This window comes from Amblyomma mixtum, chromosome 7 (genome assembly GCF_055824585.1).
Source record: "Amblyomma mixtum isolate Tamu chromosome 7, ASM5582458v1, whole genome shotgun sequence".
Classification (NCBI taxonomy): Eukaryota; Metazoa; Arthropoda; class Arachnida; order Ixodida; family Ixodidae; genus Amblyomma; species Amblyomma mixtum.
In genome coordinates, this window is record NC_143018.1 from 54,869,132 (window position 1) to 54,883,281 (window position 14,150).

Here is a 14,150-nt window from a genome sequence, read left to right on the forward strand (position 1 = left end):
CTGCGGCTTCGTCATCGAACGTCGGCGCAGCTGCTAGAAAGGCGGTGGCGCTCGTGCAGTAGAGCACCACGACCGTGACCGAGAGCGCGTTCCGGCGGTACCTCCCATTCTTCGTAACATGGCCCGCGCTGGGTCATGCTTGTCGCTACAGTTTGTATCCTTTGGGTTCGCTCTGACATGCAGAAGCTCTGATTTCGCTGGAGCACATTGGAGCCCACAGTCATTAGCATACGCATCGACTATGGAAGCAGCCTGCTGAAGGCGGTCCTCCATGTCTCCAAGGCTCCCCTGAGTGGTCCAAATTGTAATATCATCTGCATATAACGCGTGTTGAATGCCTTCCACCCGGGCCAATTGGCTTGGGAGGCGCATCATAGCAATGTTGAACAGGAGCGGTGATAACACTGCTCCCTGAGGGGTACCCCGTGTTCCCATCATGTAAGGGCCGTATTCCTCGCCCTCAATCCGAAGAAAGGCCTGGCGATTTGACAAGAAATCTCTTACATACGCGTAGGTCCTAGCCCCACAATCGGTAGAACTCAAGTTGGCCAGGATGCTTCCGTGTTTCACATTGTCGAAAGCCCCTTTCAGATCAAGGGCGAGGATGGCTTTGTCATTGTGTTGCATAGTTGTGGGTCGTATTACATCCCTGTGCAGCTGGAGAAGGACATCTTGTGCAGACATGTGAGGACGAAACCCGAACATGGTGACTGCAAAGAAGCCCTTACTCTCCAGGTATGGAGAGAGGCGATCCCGTACCATCGTCTCCATAAGCTTGCCCGTACATGAGGTCAGTGATATGGGCCTCAGGTTGTCCGTATTCACGGCCTTACCTGTTTTAGGAATAAACGTCACAAGTGACGTTTTCCACTCGGGAGGGAGTGGACGCCCGTCCCAGATCTGGTTGATGTATTCTAATAAATGAAGGTAGGCTGAGTCCGGTAGGTTCGCCAACAGGTTCACTGTTATGTGGTCCCGTCCCGGAGCCGTACCCCGGCGCATTTTTGCTAAGGCCGCCTTAAGGTCGTGCAACTCAAAAGGGGCATCGAGTGTTTCATTAGGCCTGCCAGAGTACATGTACTGTTGCCCAGGCGGGTCCTCCATACGACAGAGATATCTGTCGCACAGAGTGTCCGCAAGTTGCGCCGTCGTACCTTGATACCCTTGCAGAGCCCGCCGGAGCTGCTTTTGCGTCTCCCCTCTCGTTTGGGAGGGGTCGATTAGACTGCGAAAGAGACGCCACGTCCCCTTCGAGCTCATCTGATGAGCTGCGGCGTCGCAGCGTGCTATCCAATTTAAATCTGAGAGCTCGGCAGCATACGCTGCAGCCTGCTCTGTGAGTTTGGCTATGCGGTCGCGTAATTTGCGATTAGTTTTCTGCTTTTTCCACCGTTTAGTTAAGCTCCGGCGCGCCTCCCACAAATGCAGGAGGTGGGTGTCCACTGCGGGGATCTCTTCGGTGGTTTGTAGTGTTGTGACGTGTTGTTTCTGAATGTTGTATATGTGGTTAGCCCATTCCGCGTAGCCGCCGGAAAATAGTACGGGAGGGATAGTGTGATTCCGGAATTTGTGCCAATCGGTCAGCTTGGCCTGACCCCATTTTTTGCGCGCTGCCTTTGCCTCGAGTGTAATCCGGAGAAGGAGGTGATCGCTGCCTAGAGAATCTCCCAAGTTCTCCCATGCAGCCGCTCTAGCATTTTTAACGAGAGAAAGGTCTGGACACGTGTCGCGGGTTACCGAATTCCCCACTCGAGTGGGATACGCCGGGTCCGGGACCCAAAGGATAGGACAGCAATACACATCTCTCTGTCAGGAGGTCCTATTAGAGAGGTGGAGGAGCTCCGTATCCTGGGCCTTTTCATTCACCAGAGACTCAGACCGGACTCCACTATTGCGAAACTCAAGAGAGTAGGCGAACAGGTAGGGCGCATGATCCGCCGCGTTTCCAACAAGCGGGGTGGTCTGCGGGGCAGGGACGCGCTTCGGCTCGTCTATGCCTTCGTGACTAGCCGGATCCTCTACGCCGTGCCATATCTCCGCACTACTAAGCAAGACGAGGCGCGAATAGACGCCATCATCCGCAAGGCAACTAAGCGAGCCCTGGATCTCCCGGTGGCTACCTCTAATGCCAAACTCAAGGCATTGGGGGTGCTAAACTCCTACCAGGAGCTGCGGGAGGCCCACCTCGTGAACCAATACACGCGGCTCACGCAGACGGCTCCTGGGCGCCGCCTGCTAAACCGCTTACACATCCAACACGACTGCACTCCAGAGGAGGCGGAGCGTATCCCAGTACTATGGCGCCATATGCTCTGGGTCTCCCCGCTCCCCCGTAACATGGACACCGACATGCATGAAAACAGACGACAAGCGCGGGCTCGGGCTCTTGAGAGACAACACGGCTCCCGACCCGGTGTATATTATGTAGACGTAGCAGGGCCATCGCCCACGGGATTTTACTCGGCCGCTGTCGTTCACCAGGAAATGCACGTTGATGGACTCTCCTTTCGAGCCCCGAATTCAATGCGGGCCGAGGAAGTAGCGATAGCGCTTGCTGCCGCCCACGCCAATTCGAGAATAATCATCACGGACTCCCGAAAAGCATGTGAACATTACTTGGCAGGGGAGATCTCCCCCTTAGCTGCTTGTATTCTACGACGGACTGCCACTGATCCAACACCCAAACGAATCATTTGGGCTCCTGGCCACCAGGGCTTACGAGGTAATGAGGCCGCTGACGCGGCTGCCCGAGCGCTTACTCACCGGGCTCCTCATCCCAGCTCTTCTGGCTCGGAGACTAACCAGCCGCTGCTGCGATTCAGGGAAATATTAACACATTATAGCGACAACCACCGCCTTTTCCCGGCCCCTGCAAAAGGGCTGAGTAAGACGGAGGAGCGAACTTTAAGGCGCCTGCAGACAGGTACTCTACTCTGTCCTGCAATAATAAAACATTACGATCCTAACACGGATGGGCGATGCCCACACTGTGGGGAGACCTGTGATATCTTCCACATGGTGTGGGCATGTACTCAAAATCCCCACCTCCCCCCTTCCCCTACCCCTTCCAGAGAGGCATGGGAGACTGCCCTCCTCAACTGCTCCTCGCTTGAGTCCCAAAGGGCTCTGGTGAAACGGGCGAGAGACGGGGCCTCGTCGTGCGGTGTCCCGGACTAGGGACGCCGACCATGTAGCGGGGCCACTCTGTGGCTCCCAAACTCTTTTTTACAATATAAAAGTTTTCACCACCACCACCTACAGTTTGTAGAAGTTCCACTGCGTTCAAGTCACTTCTCTTTTCGCACTAGGCAACGCGTTCAACTCTACTAGATGCAACGGAGGCTTAATGGTTGAGGCGCCTGGTTGCAGACAGGGGCCTCGGGTCCAATTCCCGGCAGTGTCGGACATTTCAATGGAGGCGTAATGCAAACATACACGAATGCTGCGCACTGACAGTGCACGCCAAAGAATCTCAGGCACTCCTAATCAATCCGAAACCATCCACTATAGCATTTCCTTCTCCATTTCTTTTTTTTTACTCCGTTCTTGATTCCTTCCCTCATAGCGCGTTTGAGGTGTGCACTGAGAACTGAAATAGTAGCTGCCCGTTTTCTTTTTTCATAGTTGTCTCTCAGCGTCTTCGCAATCATACACGGCGCAGAACGAACTTATAAAAAATGACGAAGACGACCATGTGCAAAGGACAAAGCTAGAGGCTGCTGGCTAAACACGCTCTGGAAACAGCTCCGGCGATTGTCTATTGGTCTAGAGTAGGAATACGGGAAACTGGTCTTTTTGCTCCGCCGGCGTTTCGAATCCCTCTCGGGGATCTAAGTATGATGAGCCCTTTCTCTGCTTTCTAATATTGTGACGAAAAAGTTCAGGACGTATAAAGTTTCCTTGCACGTTGTTGTTCAGGGCTGATTACTTGTTCTTCTTAAGGTTCGGCTCCTTTCTTTCTCCGTCCGCTTCGTACGATATTCGGCCGAGTTCGCTGAGAATGGGAGCTGAAAGCACCTTTCGGTTTAAGACTGAGAGCAAGCCGCCCGGTTCTTATTCCACCAGTTTTGAAAACATGTTGAAACGCTAGCTTCACAGCTTCATTTTTTTTTCCTCGCAGCGCCCATTCAGGTCAAGGATGACTCTGCCAACGAGTTTTTCACGGGTGCGCGTGTGGGTATCATATTGGAACTGGAAACATTTCGTATTCTTCAGTGTGAGCACGGAGACTGGGTACCAGAGCTGGCTGAGGTGAGTACGTTCACAGCGTACTGTGACTATCGGTCTTTACGTTAAACTGTAGACGCGTCTCAAGCTCCTAGCATACCTTCGGTAAGCCGAATCTGCACTTCGGTGCCTTGCGGCCCTATGATTAAAGCAACGCAGGCTCTGCCCCCCTTCCCCCCCTCCCCCCGTCGTCAGCCACGCAGAACTTTTAATCATGTTTGAGGAGAAGAAAAACTTGTTGGTTGAGTCGATTCCGAGTTATGGGACTTTTGGGAAAGCTCGGCGATAACAAACCAGTTGCTTATGCCGGTGTAATAAAATAAATGTTCTAGTAACATTGCACGCTTTATCTCGAAAGTTCGCTATCAGCTTTAAATTGAGCACAGCCTAGAGCGGCGGGCATTCTGTTCGACGACCGCCGACCACGCCTGTTGCTCATTCATTTCTTCGTGGGCGTTCATCTCTTTGTCATTCATTCCTTTGTGGGCGCACGTCTGCCAAAATAAACAGTTTCGTTTGGAAGCCAACCTCGCTGTTTTCCTTCATGATATGGCATGAAGAATAATAGAAATATACTTTTCATTTTTGTTTTCTCATTTGCCTGATACTTACACACCTAATACAGAGCGCTCCCAAGTACTATATCAGTGTCGGAAAGCAGAAGTTTAAGCTAGCTGGTGACTACTGACGGTTGAAAAACAGCGCGAACTGGACGGCACACACAGCAGAAGGAAGACACTACAAGCGCTGACACCACTGGCAACCGTTTTGCCTTTCTGTTATTAAAGCTAAAGCATTATGGCCATGTCACGTCAGCAAAAAGTGTCCGCAAAACGTGTCAGAAAATTCAGTCCCCACGATTACGTCATTCTCTTAAGATAAATGTATGAAGCGTGATTGTGAGAGATAGTGTATGATAAAAGGTTGCCGTAGGAAAATTTTGGTCGATGAGGTGTGATTACTTAATTCTTCAAACGCGAAAAAACACGGAAATATACACTTAGACGTCAAAATATTCATGGACGTCGATATAGTACATGGACGTCAGGACAGCCACGGAAGTCGATATAGTATGTGGTCGTTTTGCTCTCGCATTGGTCTAGAGCGGGTCGCCGCAGTGACCTCAGAGTTTTTGCGTGTATCGTCCAGTTTGAGCTGTCTTTTCCCCGTGAATATATGATCTCTATTACTGCGAAAAAGCAAGCACGATATGAATTTCCTCTCGCGGATGGTAATGCAGTCTGTTAATTTTTGAAGCTGATTTCAAGCACATGCACGGAAATGTACAGTCATGAAATTTATGAGCGTGAACACGGCAGCGCGTGGCAGATAGCCTCGAACCCTACTCGTGTCGATACGCGGCGGCCGCCTTCATAAACGAAGTGGAAAAGGAGGTGAGTCCTTCGGCTTGCTGGAAGGTGGCAAGGCGGCATAACCCTTTACACTGCATTGCGGAAAGCAGCCGCCGCGTATCGCCACAAGTATGGCTTGAGGCTATCTGCTACGCGCTCCCGTGGTCAGGCTCATAAATTTCATGACTCTACACGCGAAGCAGTAAATTTTTTTGTTCATTTTTTTAAAGAATCGCGTGAACCTCCACATACTTTGCAGTAGCCTGAGCTACGTTTCGTTTTTCCAGGTTATCCACAAGATAGGTGTCGTTCAAGATGTCACGACCGCAGGGGATGTGAGAGTGTGTTTTGGGACAGGCGAAAGATGGAATATCAATCCTGCTGCACTCATAAGGGTATAGCTCTCTTCTTTATATTCGTAGCACTAGAGCTTACAATTAACTGTGTGGTCTTGTCACGGGCAGTCATTGTGTTGCAGAATGCATTTGCGGCGTGTTGGAAGTGTTGGCAGAAGCTATTTTCTGGAAATATTTTTTCAGAGAAAACTTTTACGAATTGCGGTGCAGTAATTACCAGTCAGCGGAATAAAGTGAGAAAATCTTGCAGGCAAAATATAAGCTCGCACAGAGTTTTTTGCGACAACCGTTATCAGGGCTTTTGCAACAAACGGAAATGTAGTGCTGAATTCTAGGTATAGTCAGCGAGCCCGCGAACATGCCTACGGAATTCTGGCGCCAGCTAAAGAACGTAGGTAAAAGTTTTCCATCAAATTGTCTTCACTTAAATAAATGAACTTGTTTTACTCTTGTGATCATTGCTTCTCATAATACTAAGACTTGCAATACGACAATAAGTGTTCTCGCTACAACACAAATTTTTCTAGTTGCGAGAAGTTTTTCCCACACTTCGTTTTTGCGACCAAAATTGCTTATTTCTTTAAATAGGACCGAAAGCAATGATATCATGTCCGAATGCGCGGTATTGTGCAAAAGCCGGCAAACTTAAAAATATTCTGCCAGAATAGAGCGCACTCATGACTGAACCCATTTGCCTCGTGGGCCTGTAGAAGCAGCGGGCACAACGCTGAAATAACTGCTTCACGAGCAACGCGCTTCGACTAATACATAATAACTGTTAATAATTCACTGCTTTTAGGTGCCGAGCTTCTCTGTTGGTGATATGGTTAAAGTCGTAGAAGACTTGCCTACCTTGGAGAGCTTTGAGGGTGGCGACGACGACAGTGATTCCCTCGAGTCAAGAGCAAAGGTGCGACACCACAACGTGGTCTTTGTTTTGTGGTCATCTTTGGTTATAGGCGCGAAAAAAGACAGAACACAAGACAGAAAGACGGGACAAAGCGTGTTTTGGGGTGACGGCGCTTCACGTGCGCTTACCGCGGTTGTAAAGCGGGGTAAAAGTTTCACTTTGGAGTACGGACTGGCAGGGCCGAATCACGGATGTGGGTGCCGCATTCTGGCAGGGGCGAAATGCATGCGCGCCCAATCATTGACGCTTTCTGTGCACAGGGAAGAATGTCAGGCGGTTGAAAGCAATTCGTAACCCACCAGTTTCACGTTGTAAACCAGTGTAGACATGTACCAAAGGCACGTGGCTTTATCTCTTTATTTGAGACGCGAAACGAGATAAGTAAGTTTAGGCTCAAAGCCACCAGCACGCTTCTTTTTCAATGTTTGAGAAGCGGGATGAGGTGGGATTTATTTCCAAAAATCGCAGCCACGCGAAGCCGGCTCTGCATAGCTCGAGATTATTGCAACAGAGTGCTTTTCGCACATTGTCTCTGAAGTTATTCGACCGCTTCAAGCTTAGAGCGGCCGAGAGCGGCAATCTTTCGGTTCTACAATGACATAGCTCTGAGAACTTTTGCTGCCGTCGCCGCCCCTGAGTTGTAGAATTACTTTTGGGCGCATGTCAGCCCGATAAAAACTCTACTTCAGCGCCCTTCTAGTCTGTTCGTCCATTGTGCTCGGCGTTGTCACCACCACGGTACAGTAATATACAGAAGTGAAGGAGCATTTTAAGGCGTCTCCGATAAAAGACAAAAACTCTCTATATTTCATCTGGAAAAACTGCGCTTATTGAATCATACTTAGAGCAGCGTTAATAATAGATTTGTACCCAGTGCAGCTGCTATTAACTAATTGCTACAGCGGCTAAAGAACTGAATGCCGAATATCGCCCCCTGACCTCCAATACAAACTCGCCCTGAAGGTCACGACCAGTGCTCCGACTTCGACCATACCTGTCGTCGCAAACAACTCATCCAGGGGTATCCAGCCTGCAACTGTGTTCATGGAGGTGCAGTCTGGCAGCCTTCCTTGGCAGCACATACAAGTAGGAGGTAGGCGCGAGAGAAGAGTTGTCTCTTGCACCGGCATTCTCCAGGTTTCCGGCGTAGTTGCCTCCTGTTCACTATCCTCCCTGGACACTCCCTGCGTGGCTTGCGAGTCGAAGAGGAGATGGAGGCCGATTGAAGGCCCGTCACCGTCGGCGCCGCTTTGAAGGAGACCTCAAGGAAGTAGGGCTGGTTTGGCTACGTCAGAGGGGTGGAGGGTGTGTACGGTGCCTCTCGGGCGATTGGAAGCAGCTGCGGATGCCACACACATCGGCAAGAGGATGCATAGAAGCAACGCGTGTGTTAGTAGGAGATAAATAAAATCAAGTTTCAAAAAACAGTGAGAATGCCAAATTACTTTTTACATCGAAGCACCTAGGTGCAACTCGATTCGTGAGCGGCGTTGTCGCTGGCGTAACACATCCCGTGACCTTGACGTCACTGTCACGCGAATGGTCGCGTGGCGTCGTGTGAAATAGCGTGAACGGTGACATCCGCGGTAGCGAGGACCTGGCTGAACTTTCTGCACAGAGGAGTTGATGTAGCCTTTCGGAATAATTTGTAATCGTTTTTGTTGTAACTGGAGCAATTCACATTACTACATCCTGACAACAAGGTAGCTAGCGTTTTTGCTTTTCATTATTTCAAGAAGCTGAGACAGGAACGAGTCTGTTTACTACCAGCAACGTTTCTGCTAGAGAAGTCCACGCTTAGACGGCATCACGTAAGCTAGTAACTGCACTCCAAAAGCAGGATGTTGTGTTGGGTGTTATGGCGCATAGGCAACTAAGGCCATCATTCTCCTCCAAAAGAAGGACATCAGGTACTTCTTTAAAGCTGAATACCTGAACTCTACCATTAGTACGGATTGAAGTGCACCGTACACATGACATGCTCAGCTGCCAATAGCTCCATTTCCCCTAAGCATTTTTTTCCCCGAAGAATCCATCGGACTAGGTCAACACCGTGATGGTCCTCACACTAGCGGGGAATGAATAAAACAGTTTAACAAGTCTACTTATTCCCCTGATTTCCGTCTTGTGTTGTGGTGCGATTGGTGCCCTTTTTAGTTTTTTTCCGAGCAGTTAGTCTGTCAGGTCAGCGCATGAACGGAGTCAACTGCTGAGAAATTACTGCATTTTGGGCTGACCAGGGACCTCCTAGACTGGAATGGACGGGGATATCTAGTGTGTTATCACCAAATTTACACATTGTGGATCCAACGGGAACAAGGCTGAAACCACATTTTCAGCGTCAAGTGAAATTAATCTCTTAAACTATTAATGGAACGCACGAGTGCTCAATTTGTCATGCGTTCCTGGTAATTCATTTGGACCAGCCACTGAAAGTCATTACAACAAGCCGTGATACCATGACACGCCAGCCCATACATAAGCTACCTGATTCTTGGGTGCAGCTGCACTTGGATCACGGCCCACCGGCATTTTTTGTGGAACGTTCACCTGGTTGCGTGCCGGGTGTCTCGGATCATTTTGGCAGCCATGGCAGCAACGGAGGGACGTGCACTCAAGAGGTGAATTTTGCCCCTTTGCAGGTTGGACGCAGTTTCCTTTGCGCATTTTAACCTGGGTCCAGCAACTGTCAATGCTTCGCTGCTGTCAGTTTCTTGTTCCGTTGCATGGAAATATTTTGAATACGAATGATGGAGAATGTTTCGTCTGCCATAGCATTAAGCCGACGTCAGGTTTTTTGAGCTGTACCGAATGCGAAAATGACTATTACGTAGGAATATGCTCAGGAGTGACTGCGGCCTGCTTCAAAGCGAAAGAAGAGTCATCGTACTAGGCTATTTGGAAATGTCCTACATGCTCAGCCACAAGGCTCATAAGAAAGGAGAGCTGGCGGAAAAAAAGCGAATGCAGACAGACACTGATGTCTTGACAGCTGCCGCGAGCATCAATTCAGAGCTCGATACTCTGGGCTGATTATCCGAAAAAGTTGATGGAATTGAATCCTCTATAACACTGGTGTCACCATAGTATGAAGAAGGCCTTCGCTCCTTCCCATTCGCACTCCTGTGAAACCAGCGCCCGCCAAGTTGGCCTCCGCCTGCAGCTTCTACACAACACCAACTATGCTTTCATGGACGATGTCACGAGGTGGAGGAATGCGCGTGCAACAGTAACTTGAAGGCTTAAGTGCTCCCGCTGGTCAAGCGATGAGGGTTATTGTCTGGAGGCGGCACCACTCAAAAAGAGGCAGGTTCGGCACTGGTGCGGAAGTTATAACAAAAAACGGGCATCGTAAAAGCCATACCACGATGTCGAGTTTGCTATCATAACATGAAGCTTGCTAAAATCCGGTGAGACGCTCGCACTTCCACTTTGTGATGTCAGAAGTTGGCGTGGTGAGGCCTTGGAAGATTAGTCGGTCCTGTTATACATGGCGTCCCCTTTCGCCACTCCCTGCTTTCATCAGCCACGGCTGAAATGAAAGCGTGGGTAGCCCGCGCGCCCGCGACGCACCGTCCTTTCGTCGTGAACGACAAGAGCGCAGTATGAAACCAGTATGAAACTTAGTATGAAACTTAGTATGAAACCGCTAGTCACGTGACTCTGTGAGTGCCGCGCATGGCAAGGTCAATTGAAATAGGTCGTGAAGCCGGAGCCTGAATGCGGTCCAGAACCAAGTGCTAGCGACATGAAATTAGTGGTGGAACTAAAGCGCCAAAACGAAATGAGTGGACAAACACGACTAGAAGAGGAAAATAATTAGGACATATTTTGTGTTTCAAAAGCATTCGAAAACAATTGCAGTGATTCCTCTTTAATATGTTTTAGTTGTGTGCATTTTGTTAGAAAGTATAGCGCTTGCTCTGTAAAATTTTTTATGACAGCGTTCGCTCAGAGCAGCGGCAATGGCAGCGGTGCGATGCCAAGGTTGACGGTGCTCTGATGTCATACCCTTGTCATATCTTTTGACCATTCTGCTTGCTTTTGTTTGAAACTCGATTCTGCTAGCCCTACTTTTTCCTCGTTGCTTGTTGCTCGAGTTCTTGGTGTGCATCGTTCGTGTACAGTTTCCGCTTTTCCCTTTTGCCAGCGCTTCTGTGTAGTTTCGTTCGGTTGGGTGCGGTTCTGTCGCTTTTGCCCCAAAAGGGCATCGTCTGTGGCCATGGGGCCCCCGTACGCAAAAAAGAGGTGTGCGGTTGCACGATGTGCGAGCGATAACCTGTCTGGCGGCGTCACATTTCATCGCTTCAGCGCTACACCTGCGACATTCAGCGCGACACCTGAGGAGAGGAAGAAGGAAAAAGCCACAACGAGAACTGACTACTAAAAATAGCGTTGGTGGTCGGCACTCGTCGTGTCTTCTTTTTTGTTCTCGTGTCGGGTGTCGTGCTGATTGATTGATTGTAAAACATTTTATTCGCCGGGAAGAGCTTGGCAAGAGGTCGCGTTAAGTGGTCGAGAGTACATAGCCCTCGACGACTTTGTCAGCCCACTCCACCGCCAAAACTTGCGTTCTGGGGTCAGAGCTAGCCAGCACGGTCTCCCACCGCTCGAGAGAAGGAGCTGTCGTGCTGAAGCGTCGCGGCGTTCAGCAGTTTATTTTTCCCGCCAAGCAGCACGTGACGCTGACGTCACGAATATGACGTCACTAAAACACGTGACTTCAACGTCGCGTTTTTGTTTTAATTATGACGTCACTTTTTAGTTGTCCACGCATTTCGAAGACGCCGCTGGCTGCGCACCATGAGCCGCCATGTTTTGAACGTATGGGCTTCTGTACAGCCTACGCTACCATAGTACATCTACCTTGCGCATGGTTTGGGGCATCGAAATTCCGGATAAACACGCAACCGGCGCGCCGACACACACTAACGCTCTGCTTGGTATGACCCACACAACCCGTCGGGCACAGTGCGACCACGCGATAGCTGTAACAAAAGCCACGCTTGTGCTCGAGACGACATTAAACAGCTCCCCGCTTTGAAAGGATACGACGATCGAAACTTCTCTCTTCCATTCAGCGTCTCGGAACGGTAACGTTTTGGCTTTAGCTTCTACTGCAGAAAATGAAGGCGTAAAATCTCACCAAAACATTCTTTTATGTACTACGTATTTGAGCAGCGATCAGCAATTTTTTTTTCAGCGGAGCACTTTATTATGCAAGACACTCACTGCTCCCAATGCAGTGCTAGAGTGGTTTTGCAATCTTGAAACATAGAAAGTTTGTGGTAAATATTTGGTGGAATGTGGAGGTGAAGAGCAAGAACAGTTGTAAAAATTAACCCAGGGCTTGAGCACCGACATTCAGCAGAGAAAAAAGCGCAGTTTCGACAAGCAGAGATCCATCATATATATGAAACCTATGCTAACACTTGTACGTTACAGATTCTTGGAAGCACCGGTACGGTCACTGAGATCTGTAACAGCCAAGACGTTCTCCTCAATATCGACGGCCTGTACTACACGTGCAATCCTCTCAGCCTCGCTCTCATACAAAGGCAGTTGGATGGTGAGTGCATTTACGACTCTCTTTGGTCGTCGAGTGAGTTTTCAAGTCGTTTGCGGCATAATCACCCTCTTCTATAAGATAAATAAAAGGGGGGTACTGCGCACAAAAATACACGGACGAGAAGATAACACAACAAGCGCAGACTCGCGACTAACTTTATTTGAAAAACGACACTCCTTTTATAGTTTCAAACTGCCACATCACACTCATGCGGAAACCAAAAACCTGCCTTCATTCTGACACAGTTTGACAGAAGGGTCACTTACGCAATCTTTACCCTCCTGTTTGATGCAAAACGCCTCCGTCAACTCACGCGCCACCTGGTCACGGCTTTTCCTCAAAACTTTGGTATCTTTTGAGGAGTTTTGAGGAGGAGCCAAAGTTTTGAGGAAAAGCCGTGACCAGGTGGCGCGTGAGTTGGCGGAGGCGTTTTGCATCAAACAGAAGGCTAAAGATTGCGTAAGTGACCCTTCTGTCAAACTGTATCAGAATGAAGAAAGGTTTTTGGTTTCCGCATGTGTGTGATATGACAGTTTTAAACTATAAAAGGAGTGTCATTTTTCAAATAAAGTTAGTCGCGAGTCTGCGCTTGTGTTATCTTCTCGTCCATGTCTTTTTGTGCGCAGTACCCCCCTTTTATTTACCATGATTGACCGACTAGCCCAACAACGTACGCTCTTATTCTATAAGGTCTTCTATCAAATAAAATAAAAACAAAAAGAACGTGCCCCAATGACATCGTCAGTACATCGAAAATTCAAGTGACTCATACTGTTTCACGCAATAACTTGCTACTTCCTTGTACTATGTATAGATAGTAGATGTCTCGGCTGCTCACCCACTTATTCAATTAGTGACATCCGTTCTTCCCCTAAGCTTTACAATTTCAGTTTGTCTCCCAGACTTATAAGCAGTCTCGTATGAATTTCCGCAGGAGCCGGGCCAAGAGACAACGCAGCGGCCGCCGACACACCGTGCAGCAGTGAGGCTCAGAAGGCGCTCGAGGAGCGGCTCCATGAGCTCGAAGTGGCCATACAGTGCGCCATCTGTATGGACAATCCGCGTAATGTGCTCTTCCTCTGCGGTCACGGCTGCTGCGACGATTGCAGTCAGGCTCTCCGTCTCTGCCACATCTGTCGAGAGGAGATAACCAAGAAGATTCCAATTTACTGACCGCGAAAGCGTATGCAATTTGCAGCGTTTTTGTAGTTGTTGTTACGACTGTCTGGCTCTCCGGCTTCTTGTAGTGAAGGCTAATACAGCTTAATTGCGAGCTGGCCGCATTTCAAGCTTGCTGCCAATATTTGAGGTATTATTTTCTTATATCTTCTTTAAAAGCTGTAAGTGTGTGCTCGTCATAATTTATAGCCCCTCAACTTTATCCCATGAACGCGCAAAAAGAGGGAATGCACACTATTGGTAAGACATATTATAAAGTTTCTTGAATCATTAGGAACTCTTTACTATAATTTACTAAAAATCTACTGCAGCTTAAGGGGTTACCCAGAATTTGGTCTAATTATAAAATGACAGTTTGTTTAACCTCACAAAGTGTCCTAGACTGACTGTTGCATTTGGTTGTTCGCATCGTTGTGTGTTTTCCACTTGTCTCGAAAGTGCCAATGTGAAACGTTTGCTTTACTGACGCACAATAGACTATATCGTAAGTGGTTTATAAAGGAGAGCAAAATTTAACAATATTTTCTTGAAGGGCTCATAAGTGTGGTACCGAGCGC

At 48.8% G+C, this 14,150-nt stretch overlaps 1 protein-coding gene across 1 annotated transcript in view; it reads left to right on the forward strand.

The window, feature by feature from the left end:
* The window catches only part of LOC149336121 (E3 ubiquitin-protein ligase MIB2-like), a 33,701-nt gene extending 19,804 nt beyond the window's left edge, over positions 1–13,897 (forward strand). The window contains exons 7-12 of the mRNA XM_089554664.1: positions 4,121–4,251; positions 5,867–5,974; positions 6,735–6,845; positions 9,350–9,466; positions 12,291–12,414; positions 13,352–13,897. Of these exons, the coding sequence (XP_089410790.1) occupies positions 4,121–4,251; positions 5,867–5,974; positions 6,735–6,845; positions 9,350–9,466; positions 12,291–12,414; positions 13,352–13,587 (827 nt within the window). The 3' untranslated portion in view covers positions 13,588–13,897. The remainder of the gene's footprint in view (positions 1–4,120; positions 4,252–5,866; positions 5,975–6,734; positions 6,846–9,349; positions 9,467–12,290; positions 12,415–13,351) is intronic.
* Positions 13,898–14,150: the final 253 nt, after the last annotated feature.